The sequence below is a fragment of the Pyrus communis genome, chromosome 7 (assembly GCF_963583255.1).
Source record: "Pyrus communis chromosome 7, drPyrComm1.1, whole genome shotgun sequence".
Taxonomy (NCBI): Eukaryota; Viridiplantae; Streptophyta; class Magnoliopsida; order Rosales; family Rosaceae; genus Pyrus; species Pyrus communis.
In genome coordinates this window covers 4,887,455-4,910,588 of record NC_084809.1, presented here as the reverse complement: position 1 = coordinate 4,910,588, position 23,134 = coordinate 4,887,455, and the positions used below count along the sequence as shown (strand labels likewise).

The 23,134-nt window shown below is 38.6% G+C and overlaps 5 protein-coding genes across 6 annotated transcripts; 2 read left to right on the top strand and 3 right to left on the bottom strand.

Annotated features, from left to right (window-relative positions):
• Nucleotides 1-925: 925 nt before the first annotated feature.
• Nucleotides 926-3,878, top strand: LOC137739699 (lipoyl synthase, mitochondrial-like). 2 transcript variants are annotated; one of them, XM_068479373.1, is made up of 5 exons: nt 926-1,460; nt 1,557-1,768; nt 1,998-2,377; nt 2,801-2,927; nt 3,491-3,878. In XM_068479373.1, the coding sequence occupies exons 1-4, from the start codon at nt 1,021-1,023 to the stop codon at nt 2,918-2,920; spliced, it is 1,152 nt and encodes a 383-aa protein (XP_068335474.1). In that variant the 5' UTR covers nt 926-1,020; the 3' UTR covers nt 2,921-2,927; nt 3,491-3,878. The 2 variants fall into 2 exon arrangements, with proteins under 2 accessions (XP_068335474.1, XP_068335472.1); XM_068479371.1 differs by lacking the exon at nt 3,491-3,878 and having other exon boundaries at nt 927-1,460; nt 2,801-3,202.
• Nucleotides 3,879-4,445: 567 nt separating this feature from the next.
• Nucleotides 4,446-5,718, top strand: LOC137738785 (uncharacterized). Its single transcript, XM_068478259.1, has one exon. It carries the CDS (start codon nt 4,515-4,517, stop codon nt 5,583-5,585), a length of 1,071 nt encoding a protein of 356 aa, XP_068334360.1. The 5' UTR covers nt 4,446-4,514; the 3' UTR covers nt 5,586-5,718.
• Nucleotides 5,719-6,698: 980 nt separating this feature from the next.
• On the bottom strand, nt 6,699-9,151 carry LOC137739426 (uncharacterized). The gene is made up of 3 exons (XM_068478992.1): nt 8,858-9,151; nt 7,136-7,186; nt 6,699-6,836 (listed from the first exon to the last, which is right to left on the bottom strand). The coding sequence occupies exons 1-3, from the start codon at nt 9,149-9,151 to the stop codon at nt 6,699-6,701; spliced, it is 483 nt and encodes a 160-aa protein (XP_068335093.1).
• Nucleotides 9,152-9,732: 581 nt separating this feature from the next.
• On the bottom strand, nt 9,733-10,974 carry LOC137739024 (F-box/kelch-repeat protein At3g23880-like). Its single transcript, XM_068478497.1, has one exon. It carries the CDS (start codon nt 10,972-10,974, stop codon nt 9,733-9,735), a length of 1,242 nt encoding a protein of 413 aa, XP_068334598.1.
• Nucleotides 10,975-12,704: 1,730 nt separating this feature from the next.
• On the bottom strand, nt 12,705-13,943 carry LOC137739425 (F-box/kelch-repeat protein At3g23880-like). The gene has a single exon (XM_068478991.1). The coding sequence runs from the start codon at nt 13,941-13,943 to the stop codon at nt 12,705-12,707; it is 1,239 nt and encodes a 412-aa protein (XP_068335092.1).
• Between the last annotated feature and the right edge of the window lie 9,191 nt (nt 13,944-23,134).

The window sequence follows — 23,134 nt, the reverse complement described above, 5'->3', positions numbered from 1 at the left end:
AATACAATTAATTCAAATATCTTTTTCAAGATTCTCACCAATTGTATTATTATTTTTGATGTACTAGACTTTGTTTCCGGCATACAAAAAATCTCTCAGATTGCAGTCATGACATAATCAAGCTACTATAAAGTACAGAATAAATTCTCAATATTGGGACCAATCTACATACTCTGACTAATTGATCCCATCCTCTCCAATCACATGAAATCCCCTCGTTTCCCTTTCTTCCAAACTAAGGAATAAGGGCCTTTATTTGTTTCAACATTTTCAGTACTTCAATAAAGTCTTATTTTTCCTTGTCGACTAGACACTCCATTTTCTTGTACTAGCGATATTGACAGAGCGAAACTAAACTAAACCTCTACAAGTCCCTCATAACAATTCACTGGGTGTAAAAATCTTAAGATGATATGATTTTTATCAAAATTGTGTTACGTAGCTTGAAGAGTTTGCATAATTAACTTTTAAAAGAGTTTAAAAATAATCTTAGAGGCACCAACTCTTATCCCAAATTATATTCTATGTCTCTATTTGGTTGAACCTCGTTGATTTGTTCCTTTTTTTCTTAATCACACTTACACAATGATTCAAACATTTTTTATTTACATTTTGTTTACGATTTTTGGACAATTATTTACATTTTAGTTTTAAAAAAATGATGTTCATGCACTTCTTTTACTTCTGCACCTTCATATCAAATTGATATCAAACTAGCAATCTACAAAACTCGAACTCACAACCTCTCATTAACATTTTAGTCAGGGTTGAAGTGATTGCCAAAAACCCACAATGTTTGATTGTAAATTTCTCAGGCCCAATGACCCAAAACTGATCCAATCCACAATCAAAATCTCAGGCCCGTAATTAAATCAAACGTGGGCCGTGATTTCAGATCCAAAATTGTCTGCGCCAACCAAACCAACCACCAAATCCTCATCACCTTCTTCGTCCCCACCATCGTCGAACCATCTGAATCTCTCTCCGTCTCCGATCGCATTATCGCAAACCCAACGAGAGATGCAGACCCGGTTCACAGCCCTAGCGGCTCGGATCGTAAAATCGACCGCCCGGTCCTTCTCCTCCTCCTCCTCCTCCACCCAAACCCCGCCCTCAACCGCGACATCCTCCTCCCAATTCCCCCAAACTCTGGCGGGCCTGCGGGCCCGCCTCGCCGCCGAGTCTCCGATTCTGACGGACTTCGTGGAAGGCGAAGGCCCGTATTCCGTCGAAGTCGGAACCAAGAAGAACCCTCTCCCGAAGCCGAAATGGATGAAGGAGTCAATCCCCGGCGGCCAAAAGTACACTCAGATCAAGAAAAAGCTCAGGGAATTGAAGCTTCACACGGTGTGCGAGGAGGCCAAGTGCCCCAACCTCGGCGAGTGCTGGTCCGGCGGCGAGACCGGCACTGCTACCGCCACGATTATGATTCTTGGTGATACGTGTACGCGCGGTTGCAGGTAGTTTGTTTGATGAAATGTGCATGTGAGATAATTGCTGTGTCTAATGGATTTTGCATTGATGGGAGTTTTTTGGTTTTGGGTTGAAATTTTCAGGTTTTGCAATGTGAAGACTTCCAGGACTCCGCCACCGCCGGACCCTAATGAACCGACGAATGTGGCGGAGGCGATTGCGTCTTGGGGTTTGGATTATGTGGTGATTACTAGCGTGGACCGGGACGATTTGTCCGATCAAGGGAGCGGACATTTTGCAGAGACCGTGCAAAAGTTGAAGGTGCTCAAACCCAGCATGCTCATTGAGGCTTTGGGTATGATTTTGTTCTTTAATTAATGAATTTGTTTTAGTATAATGTGTGAATTAGGATGATAGAGTCAGCTCGGTATGGAATTCAGATCATTTACGTTGAGTTAACAAAATATTGCCTTTTTATGCTTATATGATTAAGAGGTTGTGAGTATTAAGCTAATAGATGTGAAGTTTGGCAATTATGTGATTAGAGTTCATATGTGCTGTTGATTTTGCATGTTTTCTTGTAGTTCCTGATTTTCGGGGAGACTCAAGCTGCGTAGAGAAAGTTGCAACATCCGGATTGGATGTCCTTGCTCACAATATTGAGACAGTTGAAGAGCTTCAGAGGGCAGTGCGGGATCACCGTGCCAATTTTAAGCAATCTTTAGATGTTTTAATGATGGCCAAAGACCATGCTCCCGCGGGAACACTTACAAAGACTTCAATAATGTTAGGCTGCGGGGAGACACCTGATCAGGTTGTTAGGACGATGGAGAAGGTGAGAGCAGCAGGTGTTGATGTTATGACATTTGGTCAATACATGCGACCTTCGAAGCGCCACATGCCTGTGTCTGAATACATTACTCCTGAGGCCTTTGAGAGATACCGAGCTCTTGGCATGGAAATGGTATTCTTCTATCCCTTTGTTTTTAACTAAGCTGGCTATGGGAATGTCATATTTGGCTAGGGTAGCAGTATTGCCTCCATATTTTGCTTTTCCCTGTTGACTTGATATGTCCTCTACTTTATTAAATCAGCAATCAGTATTGGTAGAGCTTTGTTTGAGAAATCTTTAGTGTTTCGTTTTCTCATTACTAGTATTCACTTCGTATCACTCAGATAGGATACCGAATTTTAGGTTAAGCTGTTTATATTGGGAGTTCAACATGATAAACAAAAGATCTTCTGGCCCGCCTCACCTATATAAATTTGTTCACAAGTATCTCATGGTATGAATTAATACAATACCATCTCACTTTATCAAGCATACTATCATATGATCCTCTTTTATGCATAACAGTTTAATAACTGTATATTTTGTATGGAACAGGGATTTCGATATGTGGCATCTGGTCCCATGGTAAGGTCGTCATACAAAGCTGGCGAATACTACATCAAATCTATGATAGAATCAGACCGGGCTTCATCTTCGCATGTTTCTGCCTCGTGATGAGTGGGTTTGTTTCCTACACATAAAATCTTCATGTCTTCTTACCATGAGGTTTCAGTCTGTATTCTTTTCCCTCCTGCTCATTCTCTGTATTGTACAAGTGCTGATTATAGAGGGCCCTAGCTTACCTGGTCTTGTTACGATATCGGTTCCAATTGTGTTGTCAATTCATTGTAATTATCAGATATCCCTCTGGTGTTGAGGTCTTATATTCTTGTGATTGTTGCTGTTAATCAGCTAATTAATACTTAATAACAAGAATAATTGCCCATTCTTCGATAATAGATCATGTATACGTGCTCCGTTTTTTGTTTCGGATTCTAGTTTTGGCACTAAACACACACGAAATGTCCAACGCGGATTGCTGGAAGCCGCCTTCCGATGATCCATCTTATAAAACTTAATACAATATCATGCTGAAGGAATGGACAGGGTAGTTAATATATTCCTTGCTTATTAAGTCCCACCTGTTTGTTGGTAGCAGTGCTTAGTGCCGGACCGCCGGTCCTACTGTGGTCCTAAATTATGTTTTTTCTGGGGGCTTTCATGCCCAATGTCTTCAATTTGTAGGTCACAAGCTCACAGGCATCTGATCTGGGGTCCATATTGAATATTGATGGTGGCGGCGTATGGGGTATCTTATCTTTCTGCTTTGTTTTCTTAAACTTATGTCCGTACTAAAAGTCTCTCTTCCATTTGAGATTTCATAAAAACTTGGTTAGGCCAACTAATAAGATGTTACTTGTTATGTAAATGTTCAGCGATATTGACATTTATGTGATTAAAGTATCGGCGTTATCAATAATATCATGATATGTTGATAACTGATTATGCTTCAATATGGTTATTGAGTTTAATGATATCTAATATCAAGGTTTTCACCTCTTGTATTCAATAAAATGTAAAATAAACGGGTGAGATTTAAAAGAACAAATTATTTACATCACATTCATGATTCATTTTAAACATTAATATTTTGATACACTCAATATTACGGAATATTGTAGTTGAACAAAAATTTTAAATTTACTCTTTTTTTGGGCAATTCTTTTATGGTTACTCAAGAAACCATATAATAACTGAAAAAAAAAACTTGAAAAAAAAAAAAAAGTCTAACCACTTTTATTATGACTGCTATACTTCTTGCATTGAAAAATTTCTTGTGAGCGTGTTGGGTTACTTTGGAGTAGGATTCTCTCCCCTCCTATTACCATTCCCTTCTCTCATACTTTTCTTTTTGTCTTATTCTCTATATAAAAAATTCAAAACAAGATGTAGACGTAGCGTAGTTGTAACCGTTTAAATAGGAGGAGATGAAATGGAAGAGGGATTAGAAGGGGAGTTAACCCTATTCTAGTTACTTTTGTGTCCAGCATTTGATATTTACGAGTGTAACCTAGTCTATCTGCAGCTCTCTCTCGCTGTCACCCCCAATCCCCTTCAATTTCATTCAGATTTCAGACTCTCTCCAATTTAGGACCGTTAAATTTTCAAATCTTTATTTCCCACCTCCACTTCACTCACTACTAGCGAGTCACTAGTACAAAAGGACTCTCTGAAAGCTGAAAATTTCTGCTTTCAAAAAAATCATAAAATGGGTTGTTGTCTCGGCACCGCCAAGACCCAAAACCCACCGCCACCACACCACCACCCAAATGGCCCCAACAACAGCCACTTCCACGCCAGATCCTCCCTCGCGGAACCCCATCAGACCCGTATCCCAAAACCCCAACTCAGAGCCGCTGCACCGCCGAACTCACGGCCGCCGGTTGTTGAAATCGAAGAAGAGTCGGTGAAAGAGGTTCTCTCCGAAACCCCAATTTTCAAACCCCAAATCCCCAAAATAACCCCAGAGAAAGACACCCATTCGCCTCCGAAGCTCCAACCAGAGCAGCCGCCCAAAGAGCTCGCCGTCGACATCGCCGTCCCCGCCGAGCCTTCCCAGGCTTCGGAGCCTTGTGGAGTCACCCTCAGCGAGAGCTTCTCATATTCGACGGCAACCACCGCCACCACCATAACTGACGCCAGAGACGACGAGGTTACGAGTAAGCAGAAGAGAGATGCGGGTCCCAGAGTGCATGGCGCTTCTTCAACGGCGGCGCGTAGTAAGCGTCCTTACTCCGGCGACCTCGCCGCCCGGAGGGAAAGAGCAGCCAGACCTCTGGCGAGGGCATCGGAGCCTTCGATGGGGAAGAGGAATCGAACTGAAACGAGTTCGTTTCGCGGGAGGGAATCGGGTCAGCTGAGTACCTTGCAGCAGCGCAGTGGTGGCCCCACTGGAGTGAGGCGCGATACGGTGTCGTCCAGGTCGAGGTCACCGGCTACCCGGACGGCCGGTGGAGTGGGTCGAGGGGGCAGGGGAAGAAGCCCGTCGGCGTCTAAGGTGACTGGACCAGCTGGTGGCAGTTCCTCGCAGCTGGGAGTGGGAGGAGTTGAGAAACAAGGCAAAACTAAAAAGGAGGAGGAACCAAACGGCGCCGTCGTGCAGCAAGGGAATGAGGGTAAAACAAGAAAGGAGGAGGAACCAAACGGCGAGGTTTCGCAGCTGGGGAATGAAGGTAAAACTAGAAAGGAGGACGAATCACACGGTGGCGTTGCGCAGCAGGGGAATGAGTCCTCCATCGACAACCCTCTGGTTTCATTAGAGTGCTTCATCTTTGTCTAAAGTTGCTTCTTTACTGGTTGCATTTTGTCAAAACGAAAGTGCTTTTCTTCTTTCTGAAAGTACTGTGGAATTAAGCACTTTCCTAGCAAATGTTGGCAAAACATGTTTTACTTTCTGAAACAATGTAAATTATCTGGAAAATGGTATAAAGATTTGAGTCTTTTATCTAAATGTTGTTCGAGTTGCTCCAGCATCGTACTTTTGTGTGAATTAGTTATGAGCACCCTTCATTTGGAGAGGATCTTGTGTACGACAGCTGCCGCATTCGGCATCTCCCTCAATCGGATGAGACCATGCGCGTGCTCCGACGGACGGACCTTGGTAGCTCGATGCAGGATTAAAGCACGGTTTGTGTTGAGATTTGCAAAATTGTGGTTCTTGGTTGTTTTTTCTCTCTTTCAAATGTTTGAGATTTGCAAAGTTGTGTCGGGACATGTTTGTCCTGGAATCGGTATCTTCTCTTGGAATGGGATGGGATGGGAAAGACAAAGACATCTCAGTACTTTCCTTTTCAAAATTGGTTTTGTTGCAAGCCTTTTGAGGGATACAAGCTTCCGGCATCCCACTGTTTCTAGGAAATTTCCTGTCGTCCCTCGCTTTTTCTTCGTTACGTGTCCATACTAAGTGAAACTTCACATCTTTAGAGTGGTACGTTGCTCCATCGCAGTGGAATGTTCTACTCCAAGCACAACACTACTATTTCAAGCACTACCACTGCAAGCATAAACGTTACCACTTTTCGCACCATGTACCGCACTTAGTGCATTCACACAATGAAGGAAATTCAGTCTTCGTTTTCAGGACTAATGTATCACGAATCCTTGTTTCGGGTTTAATCAATAGAGGATTAGTTTGATATTTAGAAACTAAACACCAAGAAAATCAATTTGAGATGACAGCCAAAGCTTTATACATAAAACGGAATATGTACATATGATTGTTGTTCTGCTGATGAGTCTCGGTTCCTGGCTTGCTCCTACGTTCAACAGACTGATGTGATCGTCAACTAACCCTAATTCGATCATGTCCGAAACTGAAAGGACTAACGAAAACTAGGTTTTTCTTGTCGATATCCCTGTCTTGTTTCAGCTTGAAATTTAGCTCGAGGCAGGATCAAGGCACGGTTTGTGTTTCATGGAGAGGCCAAGCGATGCGCTCCGGTGGACACGGTGCAGGAGCAGGATGTGCAATGAAGGTAGGCATATCTTCCCCAGGCATCATCACAGATACTTCTCTGGCATAAATTCTCATCTGCACAAATTTGATACAAAACATATAAATTGGAGTATGTGTTGGTTTTGGTCCTTTTGGAAGCTACCATGGCAGCAACCCAAGTGAGCAAAATTTATTTTCTATATCACATTGTAGCAAGCAAAATGATAAGGCTAATATTTTCAAGTACCAGATATTCTAGCGGTACTTCACATATTATAATATAAATTCGTGTCTCTCCACTTATTTTATGACACGTGAAGTATCGGACACTTTGAATTTGAAGAAATGTCCAAATTAATCGCTAAGACCAAAGAGGGTTCTGATGAGGAAGATACTTCTCTGGCGTGGTTGGTGGCTTTTAACTTTAAAGATTCAAATGCAGCATGCTGTTGATAATTTAATCAAAATTATTATAAAAATAAGCTTTTTAATCCAAGATTAGAGCATAAATCCTGATATTATAATCATCCCTTCTCGAGCAGGTTAATAAAAAGTAAATAAATAAAATAGCGTAACCTTCTCCACAAATCAAGCCTTCCTCACACACCAAATTCAACTGTTATACATAAACAATATCCAATTTTTTATTTTTATTTTTAAATTTCCTAATAGCTCAATGTCGTGTGAACACTTGGTCGACGGGAAGTGATTAAGATATAACTCACTCAAGATTATATATGTAAAATGTATGGATTAACGAAAAGATTAAGCATGCATGTTGTTTTCGAGATCATAGAAGGCATAAACATTATATTTGGCACATGTCACATGGTAACTTGAAAGTGTGATAAATTAAAATATTTCCTAACATTGGTACTTGTAGCATGTGATTAAGTTTGCCATTCCAATGCTTAGATTTGGGGTAAACGGTAATAATTTAAAAGGAAAAAAAGTACTTGTGCTAACTGATGAATTCCAGTAAATATCTTTTATTTACGTAATTAAGATCTTTGAGTGAGTGTGATCTATATATAGAAATCAGGCAGTCTAAATTTGATTTCTATAACACTACTACTACAGTAATGAGTTCAATAAATTAGTTTCACATTCAAATTTTCCGGCATAGGTAAAAGTGTAATTCTTGTACGAGTTCAATATATTAGTATCACATTACTTTTTTCGGTGTACTGCGGAAGGCTTAAGCTAGTTAACACCCTCTTCTATTGCCTGCAATTTTGAGCATTAAAATGCAAGGGGTGTGAATCATGGCTAAAACTTAGGTGCAACTGGACGCATGTTGTGCCTATTTCTTTTCTTTTTTTCACGTAGAAAGAGACATATAGGTGCAACAAGATGTATTATATCTCTCTTCTCATATGACATGTCATGTCAAAGAGACAAAACCAAAGGAATAAGAAGAGTGGACAAAGCATTACAAACACTAGTGATGAAATATGGATTAAAATATGACAAATTTTCAGTGATTTAAAAATTAATTCATAAGATTTTGGATATTAATCATTAATCAAGTAAAGCATAATTATGCAGATCCTATGAAATCTTACATATAATGCAGCCACTATAGAAACTGAAAACTCCAAATAACACTCTGTCATCTTTGATGTTTAGTTTCTTAAATCATTGTGATCTGTCCTTAAACTAAACCACCAACTCTTCAATTAGCTAAAGTGCCTAAATGTTAGTAGTGCACACAAAGAAACAAACGGAAATGCTAAAAAGAAAACGAAAGTGATTTCCTCGCTCTCTTTTCTATCATGCATTCTTTCATTTCGTTTCTAGCTCTTGAATTTAATTAATTAAAGAAGAATTTACCGGTAAACACAAGAGAATGATTGCAGAAGGAGAAAACGTAAATGTGAAAATCAGTATCCAAAGAAAAACATGAGTTTTCCAATTTTGACACAATCTCATCAAATTTCACACTCTTAGCTATACGTGTACGGTGCACCCCACAGGAAAGTAAACAAAGAGAAAGAAGAGAAAATATTATTTTAAATTACTCTAATATATAGGAAAGAACCGGAAAAATAGCCATATCCAACTGGTCTAACTCACATCTGTCCAGTAATAACAATTGAAGGGAAAGAAAAGCTTACTTTGTGAGAGTGTTGGTGATCAAGCTTGGAATCATTGTAGGTAATCTGTGGCTGAAGATCCAAATGAGTAGTAGTTGTAGTACTGCGAGCTGAAGTGGACAGCTGTGATGATCTGGGTTTGAAAAATCTCTCAAAAATAGCCATCACAAGAAACATTGAGATGAGAATAGCAGTTGCTACAAAACCTAAAGAAACTGCATTCACTGAGTTGTTGAAGCTCCTCCATTTCTCCTCTTCTCTGTCTGTATTTACTGGAGCTAGAGCGATGCCTTGCCACCTATCTTCACTGCCCATTAGATTCAGACCGAAGCCTCGCAGAGAAATCGATGAAAAAAAGAGGGAAACTCGGTTGCGCGTTTCTTCATTTCATAGTGACATGTAAACAAGAAGAGCAGAGAGAAAAATACAGAGAAACAAAGAGATGGTTGGAGGATGAAATGCCTAAGGACTTGTTTATTGTATAGAATTATTATATATCGAACTTGTCTTGGGCCAAAAGTTTTTGATCTTGTATCTTTGTGTATTTTATTAGTTATTCAAACCCAGCAATTCCTTTCGAGTCACGTGATAAACGAAACTTTTTAAACGAGCGTTATTCTATTCTAAATTATGAGGAGGGGAATTCAAATTCGAGTGCGAATACATTTCATAGATACTTAACACATACTGGTACATAATCTGCAACGCCAATTGAAATTTATACCAAGATTAACAACTGATATTAAGTTGATGTAAATAAATTGATAATAAAAAATAAAATTATAAAGCTTTTGATAGATAGTTCAACAACATGTACATAGTTTCAAGCTGCAGCATCAGCACATTAGGCGCCTCAGACATCTCACGAAAACTTGTTACAAAATCTGTTTCTTTTCTTAAAGAGAAACTGCATCGGTCTTGTCCAGTAAGAGAAGGCTCTCTTCATAAGAATCAACAGAGCAATATGGTCCACAAATCTCAAGACTTTCCATTTGTTTGCTGACAAGGTCCAGGGAAACAAGTTCATGCTTTGATATATTGGTCTCGAACCCAAGTTGCCTGCCTCCTTTAAGAAGCATTACTAATACTTCACCGTTCCTTCTAAAACATAATGCCCGAGGAAAAAGTCTTTCGGGACCCTGTGGACCGAGATTAATCAATTTGGTCCATGACTCCTTCACGCCATACTCCTTCATCACCCATATTTCAAGATAAGAATCTTTAGAATCGGCGTTCATCACAAATAGAGTTACAAATTTTTTGTCACCCGAAGCAGACAACAACAATCCCAATATGTAACTCCATATGACACTCGATGGCATCGACATCTTGTAAAATAACTCATTGCCTACGTCAAAAGTCAATATGAAATGATCATCCCTTTCCCTACTTACTGCAGGCCAATGAAGAGCCCCATTGAAAAAAAGGTGTTTTTCTCTTCCATATATTGCACATTGAGGAGCAACCGAACCAAGACTCCGCCACGAGCCAGTGGCTAGTGAATAAACTTCAGCCATGGTTGGACCTTGAAGTTTATTTTTAGGGGTGGCAACTCTAACAACCTTATAGTCAGATGTCATCGCATCATAGCCGAATCCAATAGCAGCATCAAACCCGCCATAATTGGGAATGCTGTTATACATGGGAAAAGTAATACCAGGGTTGGGAAGGGTTACTGAATTCCTAATAAATGGGTTCCATATTATGAAGCTGTTACCATAACATGCCATATCATCTGCAAAGCAAACCAGACCGTTACAAATACCAATAACGCGAAGAATTTCATTCTTCAGTTTTTTCTTGAGAGCACTTGGAAATTCTATCTCGAAGTTCTTGTCAAAATCCTGGTTATCATAATGCACAGAAAAGACCTCTTGTCTTATTTTGGACACAACCGTTCTGTGGCGGTGGGTTCTAACAGAAGTTATAAGATGACCAGAAACACTGTGGACTAGGAAGAGGTGAATGTCATTCCGTTTATGGAAACTGATTTTTCGCCTAAGGTGGGACTGAATGAAGCTTTGATTTATGATCATGGATCTCCATGGCTTGCACACCGAGGTGCATTGGATCAAAGATTTAATGGGTAGTCTAAATAGGATATCATGAGTGATTTCCTGAGGAAGGGAGTCGAACATTGCTTCAAATTTCAGTTTCCTTGCTTGACAAGAATCGGCAGTGAGAGATAGACTTCAGTTCTATGGATCAGTAAATGGTGGTGAAGTAAGACAAAGGCGTGAGTAGAAATACAAAGCTATTACTAAATTACTATAAGAACACTACCAATTAATTACTCATTCACTACAAAGCTAACTAAACACTACAAATGCAATACAAATTTACTAATCATAACGCCATGGAACTCGAAAGTTCTTTCAAAATGACTAGATGTAATGCAACCATGCTGCTAATTACTAGAATAAAGAACGGTGTAATTTGAAAGTTCTTTTAAATTTAGAGCATCGAGTCGTATTCAAGTCCCTGCATTCCTAATTAATTTAGCCAAAGTCCCATGAAACTTTAAAGTTCTTCATCCAAATGTACCATATTTGTGTGTTTGGAGTCATTGGATGAAGTACTTTAAAGTTCGATGGAACTTTGTGTGTTTGGAGTCATTGGATGAAGTACTTTAAAGTTCAATGGAACTTTACCCCACAATGACAGGATTTTAGTGAGGGGGTAAAGTGTATTGTTTAGATTCAAATGAATGGATTGAACTATGGAAATTGGAATCTATATGTGGTCTGTATTAGTCAAATTTCACAGCAAATATATACAAAAAACTGTTTCAAAGATCGAAATGATGACATGATCTCATGCTATATTTACCTTCAGTGAGACATACTTTGGAAACTTCTTTCCAACTTTGATCTTCTTCTTCCGCGGTGCCTTCTCTGTGATTCTTTGAGGTGCATTAGCTAGCACAAAGCATATTTTGTCAACGCAAGAGGTGAGCAACATAAGAACATCCGTCTTTGTATTTTTGTCCTTTTTCTAACCCATCAATTTCTTCCAAATCACCTTCATAAAATACAAAAGAGGATACAATTTCTTTATTTCTTTTCAAAAGTGTCTGACCGGCCGTAGACGGCTTTAGAGAGAACTGTATGAGACCATTAGGTTGAGAAGGGAGAAATGGCCATATGGAGCCTTAGTTTTGTGTGGACTTTCAAGCCAAAATAATTATTGAGATTTGCATAACTCTTCACTTTCCTGATATTTAAAATCGATAGAAGTGGTCCTTAAGTTTGTCCATCATCAATCACTTTGGTCATTCTGTGAAAAATTCTATTTAATAAGGACCAAAATAACAAAAAAAAAAAAACCTCAATTTAATAAACAATAAGCAAAACTAATTTGACAAAAAAAAAAAAGTATTTTTGTAGACAAACTCACGGACCAATTCTATCAATTTTAAATTTCATGGATCAAAGTGAGGAGTTATTCCAATTTGAAGGATGACGTAGTCCGATGAACTAACTCTATAATTTGTAATTTTTTTCTTAGCCAAAACACGTTTTTTAGTCCCAAAAAAGTTTTTATAAAGTTTGCCCTAATTCTTAGCTGAGACAAGTTTTAAATTGTACTGTATTTGGTTCTTGTAGTTTGCAAAAGCATTTCATAGATACTACCACAGATAACGGGTACATAGTTTGAAGCTGCAACACGAGTTGAAATTGTAACGAGATTCTTCCAAAGTTTCAGTTTTTATTAGTTTTCAAAAAGCTCAAGCTTACAACAATAATAGAAGTACTCAAGAAAAACTACCCGAGCTTCAGATAAAATGTTCCATGCCAAAATTAAAAATACACCAGCACACTTCAGGCAGCTCAAACATCTCACAAAAAGTCCTTACAAATTTATTTTTTTAGTGAGAAACCGCATCGGTCTTGTCCAGCAAGAGGTGGCTCTCTTCGAAGGAATCAACAGAGCAATATGGTCCACAAACCTCAAGGTTTTTCAACTGTTTGCTCACAAGGTCTAGGGAAACAAATACACCCTTTGTTATTGCGGTTCCGAAGTTAAGGTACATGCCTCCATCAAGAAGCATTACTAATACTTCACCATTCTTTCTAAAACATAACGCTCGAGGTAAAAGTTTTTCCGGATCTTGTGGACAGAGACTAATCAATTTAGTCCAGGACTCCCTCACGCCATACTCTTTCATCACCCATATATCAAGATATTCTTTAGAAGTGTCATCCATCACGAATAGAGCTATAGATTTTCTGTCTCCTGAAACAGACAACAACAATCCCAATGGGGACCTCCATATGACACTCTTTGGCATCGATATCTTGCGAAATAACTCACTGCACACATCAAATGTCAATATAAAATGATGATCCCTTGTCCTACGTACTGCAGGCCAATGAAGAGCTCCATTAAAGAAAAGGTGTTTTTTTCTTCCATATATTGCACATTGAGGAGCAACGGAACCAAGACTCCTCCACGAGCCAGTGGCCAGTGAATAAACTTCAGCCATGGTTGGACCTCTAAGTTCATTGCTAGGGGTGGCAACTCTAACAACCTTATAGTCAGCTGTCATATCATCAAAACCGAAATCAATAGCCGCAGCAAATCCGCCATAATTGGGAATGCTGTTATACATGGGAAAAGTAATACCAGGGTTGGGAAGGGTTACTGACTTCCTAATAAATGGGTTCCATATTATGAAGCTGTTACCATAACAATGCATATCATCTGCAAAGCATACCAGACCGTTACAAATACCGACAACGTGAAGAATATCATTCTGCTGTTCTTCCTTGAGAGCACTTGGAAATTCTATCTCGGAGTTCTTGTCAAAATCCTGGTTATCATAATGCACAGAAAAGACCTCTTGACTTATATCAGACATAACCGTTGTGTGGCGGTGGGTTCTAACAGAAGTTGTACGATTACCAGAAACACTGTGGACTAGGAGGAGGTGAATGTCATTCCGTTTATTGAAACTGATGGTTCGCCTAAGGTGGTACTGAATGAAACTTTGGTTTATGATCATGGATCTCCATGGCTTGCACACCGAGGTGGATTGGATCAAAGATTTAGTGGGTAGTCTAAATAGGATATCATGAGTGATTTCCTGAGGAAGGGAGTCCAACATTGCTTGAAATTTCAGTTTCTTGCTTGACAAGAATTGGCTATGCGAGATATAGACTTCAGTTCTGTAGATCAGTAAAATGGTGGCGAGGTAAGAGAAACGTGACACGCCCCGATCCCGATATCCCTAAATATCAGGAGAGACACGTGCTGCTTGAGGGTGACAAAGCCATTTGAACATGCAAGCAAATAAAAATATGTGCTCAAACATAAATATACTAATGCAGAATCGTGTTCAGAGTATACAACTAATCAAGAGTAATGTGAAAGATTTATTATGAAAAGGTACGAACCGAGTAATGGGTCCTACACAGAGAAGACTTGAAGATACCTAACCGGAAGTGTCCTGACGCCCGGATCGTGTGCCCCGATTTTAACTCCTGAAGGGGGCGCAAAACCAAAAGAGTGAGTGGATCAAAGTTTATAATAATAGTACTAATAATAAGAAAACCATTTTCTTTCTGAACATACTAACCCCTGTTTTGAAAACACATATTGACACGCCCTGATCCTAATGTTCGAGGGACATCGGGATGGCCATGTGTTGGCCGATACCCGAGGGTGACGCAAGCCATTTAATGAATGCATATGCTAAGAACATGTAAAACATGCATATAAAATTTCGCACATAAATATGCAATGTAAAAATTAAATACATACTACTAAGATAATAAAATAATATTCAACTGCCAACAAGGAAATCATAGTGATGATGCATGACATGTTTAGAGCATACATCTAATTCAGAATACAAGCGGAATGTGCTATTACAATGATGTCAAAGTAGAAAGAATGGCACGATGTCACTGGTAGGGGAATGCCTCGTAAGTCGGATCGTACGCCTCGTTCCTATGTCTTAAGGGGGCACAAAACAAACATGAGTAGTCCAAGTTAATATATATATATATATATATATATATATAATACTAAAACAGTTATCAACATACTAACCCCCAAAGTTTTATGAAAACTCAATAACATAATATGTAATAAGTTTCTGAAACCCTAGCATGCCATAAAACCTTCATAAAACATATCTCATATGTAGTGTGCTTACTAGTGGTATCCTAGTCACCCGTGGTGTTCAATAATTATATCTTTCGGCCTGCAACCAACAACTATGTCTTTCGGCCCGAAGCCAGAGATTATTTCTCCTGGCTTGAAGCCAACAACTATATCTCTCGCTTGTAGGCAGAACAATGACCACTAAATATGCACCATATCATTGAACATAGTCTTTCCAAACATGGATGCTTATATCTCAAAACATCTTCATAGCATATAGTCATCCATCATATATACTACAAAGAAGTGTGTAAAAGCATGTTCATAAATAGTAGGGTAAATATCAGTTTACTACCCTCAAGTTTCGTGGTTTTCAACATTTAGTACATAAAGTTTTTTTCGTCTCAGAGTCATACCTAAAGTGTTAATTTTGGGACAGTCTCATACATCTGTTAGTCTGGCTGTTGAGCCTCTCATTAATTGATGACGTGGTGCCCATGTGAACAATGACTGGGCGCCATGTGTCATTAAAAAAATTTTAAAAATTTTAAAAACTTAATTAAATAAAAGTATTAAAAAAAAAAAAAACCCAGAACCCTTCGTCTTCCCCACCCAACACCCCTCTATCCCCTCCACCACAGCTCCTAGGGAAAACCCTAATCTGCATGCAAAGATGGTCAATGTGAACAAGTTAGTGTATTTCCAAGCGATCACAGACCTCGAAGACTCCGATTTGTGCGTGGAGATCCTCAACGCCCATGGCTGGGACCTTGAGCTTGCGATCTCCTCCTTCACTCTAAAAAGCATTTCAAAACTCAAAAACTTTTTCCCTCCTTTTTTCTCTGCCAAAAATGGAGCCTTCATGTCACGCCCTGATTTCGACATACGTCGAGGATCGACATGTGACGTCACCAAATACCCGTCTCTAACATACCCCGCCTCCGGAAAAAGGCAAAACATAACTTAAGATCCAACTGCGCAATAATTCTTTGTAGACTTTATGGCTGCATTTAATATTCTCGTTAGACTGCCTACGTACCCTAAATAAGGATCAAGCCATTCGTAGCTCATTACTTCACTACACTTGAACTGTGATATCCCATCCCCAAAATTATTATTTTATTTTATTCTTGACGTATTTCGAAGATTTGATTGGAACTAGTTCTTTATTTCTCCAAATTTAAGAAAACGAAGTGAGGGGTACTTTAGTCATTTCGAATTTTCTCGACCTTTTAGGTCAACTCTTGAATTGGTTAGGTAGAGTTCGATTCCATGAGCGGGTAGGCGTAAACAGATCTTATTTCCGAGTCCGAACGGAGAAGTTAGAGTCGTTTGAAGTTGGTGGCATTTTGGTAATATTACCAAAATGCTATAAATTGGGGGGAAACCTCCAGAAATGGGAGGGTTTTTCAGAAAATGGAAATGGGGTGCTGCCTAACCTGTTTTAGGGGGTAATTGACCCATAAAACCACCAAACTTGACCCGCTTGTATCTTTTTCGTCCGAGCTCCGTTTTGGATGATCTTGGTGTCCATGGAAAGCTCTTGACAAGCCCTACATTTCTGTGATTTTAGATTTCCCCATTTCTTTTCCATCTTTGCAGCTCGAGGTCGCAAAGTCCACGACTTTTCCGGCGGTTTTATCATTTTTCCGGCGATTCCGGCAACGATTTCCTTCGAGTGAGGTATGAAACTTCATCTACTCTTCATAATATTCAAGTAGGTATGCTTAGTTTGTGCTTTCGTATTCATTTGAGAGTTGGGTGTTTAGAACACCTAGAAATCCGGTTTTCTCCGGTGAAATTGGACGGTTTCCGGTTAGAATTTATCGTCGGCCTAGTTGTGAAAAGTGTTTCCCTTGTTGAGCTCTAGCTACCACGTAAATTTGAGCTCATCTAGTTAATGTTGAAATTCGGGGTTTGTAAACCCTCCACCTTGACTCCCACCGCGTGTGGAGGTGCGTGGGATCGTTCACGAGTGTTGTCTAGGTTTCAAATACCTTCTAGTGATCATGTGAACCTATGTCTAGCTTGGTTGCCAAAGATTCAATTGTTGGGTGTGGTGATCAATTTGGACCGCCACTTGTTTATGTGATTGACGACAATTCGACCATTGGATCATAATGAAACTTTAGTATGTTATCCTCGAAGCATAATGTGGACTTTGGGAAGTTATGGATCATAAATCTGATTTGCGGATTGTTGTGGACCCCATCGTTGATCGAGAGTTGAATTGTGGTCAACATGTCTCGGAACGTTCTAAATAATAAAATTAGTACTAGGGGAGACTTAAGTGAAGTCTAATGGGCCTACATTGGTTAGAGAGTGACTTGAACATATGTGGTATGGTTATTATCTTGATTTCTTATATTGATATCATCTGTGAATTTTACTTGGTCTTATAATGTGATTCTATTGAAATGTGATTATATATATATATATATATATATATATATATATTTATATATATATTTAGCCATAGACCTATGTTTATCAAACATGATTTGGCTTGTGTACTGATGATGATCATGATATGTGAATTGACGTGCATATTCGAAAGGTGTTTGATTTACATAGATGGTATGTTATGATGAAATGTGAGTGACTTTAAGATATGTGAATATGAAATGGTTTTATAATCATTTTTCCTATAAATTGTTAATTTTCATATTTAGCCAATGATATAGTTATATGAAGTGGGATTTGACGTGCATATTGGAAATATGGTTTATTTTGTATGATTGACTTGATATGATGTGGTGAGGGCTAGTGGTGGACCGTTAACCCATTGTCATGGGGTTTGTTGTTTTGAAACATGTGTCAATGCTCGTTTCATTATTTCATATCTTGTTTCGTTGAGCCTTTATAACTGGAGTAACTTGAGTCATGTCTTGTTTCATTGGTTGGTGGTTATGTAATGTACTCCGCGATTCCGTTGAGTGATGGTTCGGAATCGTATCCTGGTTTGGATTCCGTTGAGTGATGGTCCAGAATCCTTCCTACTCCACTTTGCGATTCCGTTGAGTGATGGTCAGGAATCGTATCTTGGTTTAGGTTCCGTTGAGTGATGGTCCGGAATCCCTCTTACTTCGCGATCCCGTTAAGTGATGGTCCGGGATTGTATCCACATTAGTTCATTGAGTTTAGTTTGAGATGGTTGCAAAGGTGTAGGCTTTGGATGAACAGTGTCGCCCAAATTCTATTTTCATTGTGTGTATGTGAATATGGGTGTGAGATGTTATGGTTGTTTGGAATGAACTTTTGGATGTCTGGGTAACTCCCTCGGAGTTTTCAAAAGTAGGGTATTGAGTTCTTATGAAAGATTTATATTCAAGGTTTATAAATTATGATTGATGGCTAGTTTTATTATTGTATTACATGCTTATTTTATTGTCCCTCACCCGAGCCTCTCAGCTTATCTGAGTGCCTGAATTGCCAGTGCACCAATTCCATAATATTGGCATTGACTTTACATATGACAGGTCTGGGTAGATTATGAGAAACCGCTTGATATTTTGGTTCCGTTGAGTAGTCCGGAACCCAATGTTGTTGGATTCTGTTGAGTGGTCCGGAATCCTTGCTCTTGTTCATTCCGTAAGGTGATTTAGAATCCTAAATTCGAGTAGATGGGAATTACCCACAATAGATATTGAAAAAAAAAATTAGAATTACCATGTTATTATTCTTAACCCAAATTGGGAATTATGTAGAGTTCTTTAATTAAATTCGTGAAATGATATGTTATCTCACTGATTGATTAACGTAATTAAATGTTAATATTGTACTTCGTGATTCTTGATATGTTACAAGCTATGTATTGAAATATAATGTTGGAAGTATAGTGATTAGTATGATGAAGTGAAATGTGATTTGACTTGTGTATTGGAAATGGTTGTGACATGTGTTTGAAACGCATATTGAATTGCTTGGGAGATGTGAGGTCTAGTAATTGGTCGATAACCCATTGTGATGTGGATTTGTTGCTCGATATTGTTTCGTTTCGTTGGGTTTTTGGGAATTGAGTAACTTGAATCATGTCTTGTTCCTTCGAGCCGTTGTTATGTTCTTGGACTTCCGTTCAATTCGGTTGGGTGGATTGGAACTGAGTTCTGTTTGGATTCCGTTGAGTGATGGTCTGGAATCCCCTTTGGAGCCTTGGTCCGTTGGGTGGTCCAAAATCCCCTTTTCCAAAGATGTAGTCTTCAACTGAATTGTGTTGCTCTAGCCTTGCGTTTCGACTTGTTGTATGTGTTATTGATTGATGTGATTATGGAATGACATTGGATAGGAGTGGAGTTATCATGAGTATTTTAGTTGATTAATATTTCTAGAGAATAGTATGTTCTTTGTTAATTCTTAAATATGTTACATGCTATGAAACGCGAATTTATGTGGGAAACGTGATGATTTATGTGATGGATGAAGTGGAAATGTTAATCGTCATGTGGGATTGCTATGTTGGATATCATTGTTATTGTTATGATTAGACTTGTTGATAAATGTGGCTCGAGAATGGTATTGTACATCGTTGGTTCTTTGAAATGATATATGTTGTGAATTGCAGTATCATGTTGTGACATAATGGCCTATATATTGATGGAGGGGAAATCATGATTTTCAGATGGGTTGTTATGTAACCCTGAGTCTAGTATTTTCATGCTTGTCAAGTTCTATTGATTGATTGAGAAATGTTATACCTTTCGACTTTATCGGACTGTGTTATAAGTCAATTATTGTGCATGACGAACTACGAATGGCTTGATCCCTGTTTAGGGTACGTAGGCAGTCTAACGGGGAGGTTAGATGCAGCCATAAAGCATACGAAAAATAACTATGTGATTCGATTATTGAGTTGTGCTTGCCCGTATCTCGGAGGTGAGATATGATAGATACGGATTTTTGGTGACGTCACGTGTCAATTCTGGACGTATGTCGGGATTGGGGCGTGACATGAACATTCATCACATAAGTCGTTATCTCCCAATAAAATACCACAATGCATATCATGCAATATTTCAAAGAACAAACGACGAAGCACAATCATATTCTCTCGCCATATTTATCAACAAGTCTAATCATAACAATAACAATGATATCCAACACAAGAATCCTGCATGACGAATAACATTTCCACTTCATCCATCACATAAATCATCACGTCTCCCACATAAAATCATAATTCATAACGTGTAACATATTAAAGAATTAACAATGCACAATATTATTCTCTAGAAACATTAATCAACTAAAATAATCATAATAACAACACTCATATCCAACGTCATTCCACAATCCCGTCAATTAATCAATTTGTGAATCAAAGATGCACAATCTTAGCATTTGATTACGTTAATCAAACAATGCGATAACAAAACATTTCACGAATTTAACCAAGGAACTCTATATAATTCCCCACTTGGATTATGAGTAATAAACATGGTAATTCTAATTTATATTCACAATATCTATTGTGGGTAATTCCCATCCACTCGAATTTAGGAGTCTAAGATAACCTTACGGAAATGAACAAGAGCAAGGATTCCGAACCACTCAACGAAATCCAACAACATCGGGTTCCAGACCACTCAACGGAACTAAAATATCAAGCAGTTTCTCGTAATCTACCTAGACATGTCACATGTAAAATCAATGCCTACATTATAAGAATGGTACACTGGCAAATCAGACACTCACATAAGCTGCGAGGCTTAGATGAGTGACAATAATACAAGTACGTGATATTCAATAAAAACAAACCAACAATCACAATCTATAAATATCAAGTATAGAATTATACTTTATGGAATCATAATCAAGTCGCTGAAAACTCCATAGAAGTCACTCAGACATCCAACGGTTTTTCCAATTCAAACCACAAGATTCCCAAAAAAACCATCGTTCATATATACATTAAAAATTAGGGCTAGAGGAACGTAATTTGTCCGAAAACTACATCTTTGGAAAAAGGGGATTTCGAACCACCCAACGAAACCAAGACACTAAAGGGGATTCCAGACCATCACTTAACGAAATCTAAACCAGGATACAATTTCGGACCATCACTCAACGAAATTGCGGAGTAGAAGGGATTCCAGACCATCACTCAATGGAATCCAAACCAGGATATGATTCCAGACCATCACTCAATGAAATCGAGGAGTGGAGTAGGAAGGATTTTGGACCATCACTCAATGGAATCGCGGAGTGGAATAGGAAGGATTCCGGACCATCACTCAACGGAATCGTGGAGCACAATGCATAACAACCAATCAATGAAACAACACATGAATCAAGTTACTCAAGTTATAAAGGCTCAACGAGACAAGAAATAAAATAATGAAACGTGGGGTGAAACACGTTTCGAAGCAACAAACCCCATGACAATGGGTTAACGGTCCACCACTAGCCCTCACCTTTCATCAAATCAAGCCAATCATACAAAACAAACCATATTTCCAATATGCGTGTCAAATCCCACTTCATAAAATTACATCGAGCCAAATATAAAAATTAACAATTTATAGGAAACATAATTATAAAACCATTTCATATTCACATATATTAAAGTCACTCACATTTAATCATATTATACCATCTATGCAAATCAACTACCTTTCAAATATGCACGTCAAATCACATATCACGATCATCATATATATATATATATATATATATATATATATATATATATAATATCACATTTCAATAGAAATCACATTATAAAACCAAGGCATATTCACAGATGATACCAATATAAGAATTCAAGGTAATAACCATATCACATATGTTAAAGTCACTCACCGAGATAAGCCGTAAAGCATCACAGGGCTTCCATTAATACTAATCTTAACTTAATATAATGTTCTATAATGCAAACGGTCGGATTATCGTCAATCACCCAAACAAGTGGCGGTCCAATTTGATCACCACACCAAACAATGTAATTTTGGGAAACCGAGCTAGACATAGGTTCACAGGGTCACTAGAAGGTATTTGGTACCTAGACAACACTCGTGGACGGTCCCACGCACCGCCACACGCGGTAGTAGTCAAGGTGGAGGGTTTAGAAACCCTGAATTTTCAACATTAACTAAATGAGCTCAAATTTACGTGGTAGCTAGAGCTCAACAAAGGAAACACTTTTCACAACTAGGCTGACGATAAATTATAACCGGAAACCGTCCAAATTCACCAAAGAAAGCCGGATTTCTAGGGTTCTAAACACCTCACTCTAAAATGAATACAAAAGCACAAAATAAGCATACCAACTTGAAGATTATGAAGAGTAGATGAAGTTTCATACCTCACTCGGAGGAAATGGTTGTCGGAATCACTCGAAAAATGATAAAACTGCTGAAAAAGTCATGGGCTTTGTGGCTTCGAACTGCAAATATGGAAAATAAAATGGGAAATATAACACTACAAAGATGTAGGGCTCATCAAGAGCTTTCCATGGACACCAAGATCACCCAAAACGGAGCTCGGATGAAGGAGATACAAGCGGTTCAAGTTTGTGGGTTAACGGGTCCATTTCACCCCTAAAACGGATTAGCAGCAGCCCCTTTTTCTTCCTTTCTCTTTTTCAGAAACCTTCCCCCCCTCCCCTTATTTGATTGGTCCTCTTATTTTTGCTTAAATCTGATAAGGCTTCTTCCTTGTGGAAGTTTAATCGATTTAAAATCTATAGTTTAGTAAGACAACTTCAAATGTCCGTAACTATACCGTTATAATTCGGACTTGTAAACTGCTTTCGCCTATACGTTCGTGGTTTCAAGATCTATTCAAAAATATAAATGGTGACCTCCAAAGGTCTACAGATTTTAAACAATTAATTTTCAAACTTCAAACTTTGTAACTAGTTTAGTTAAAATCTAAATTCAAACAATTTAAAATAAATTCTCGAGAAATAATATAAAATCTCAATAATACAAATACGTAGATTATAACAAAGAAATCCAGGAACGGGATTTCAGACTTCAGCTCTCAAACTAGTTATGGTTCAAGGTTTGCGGAAGGGCAAAACCTTAGAATTCGTACCCAAATCCAAGGTCCGAATCGGCCGCGTTGTTAGGCAGATCTATACCTTTGCTTTCGGATCTGCAAGCTCATGCTGTAGTTTGAGTCATTTTGTTAGGATTTTTCACGGATCTAGTGTTACCTTCACAAGATGGAACAGAGGTATCACTGCATTTA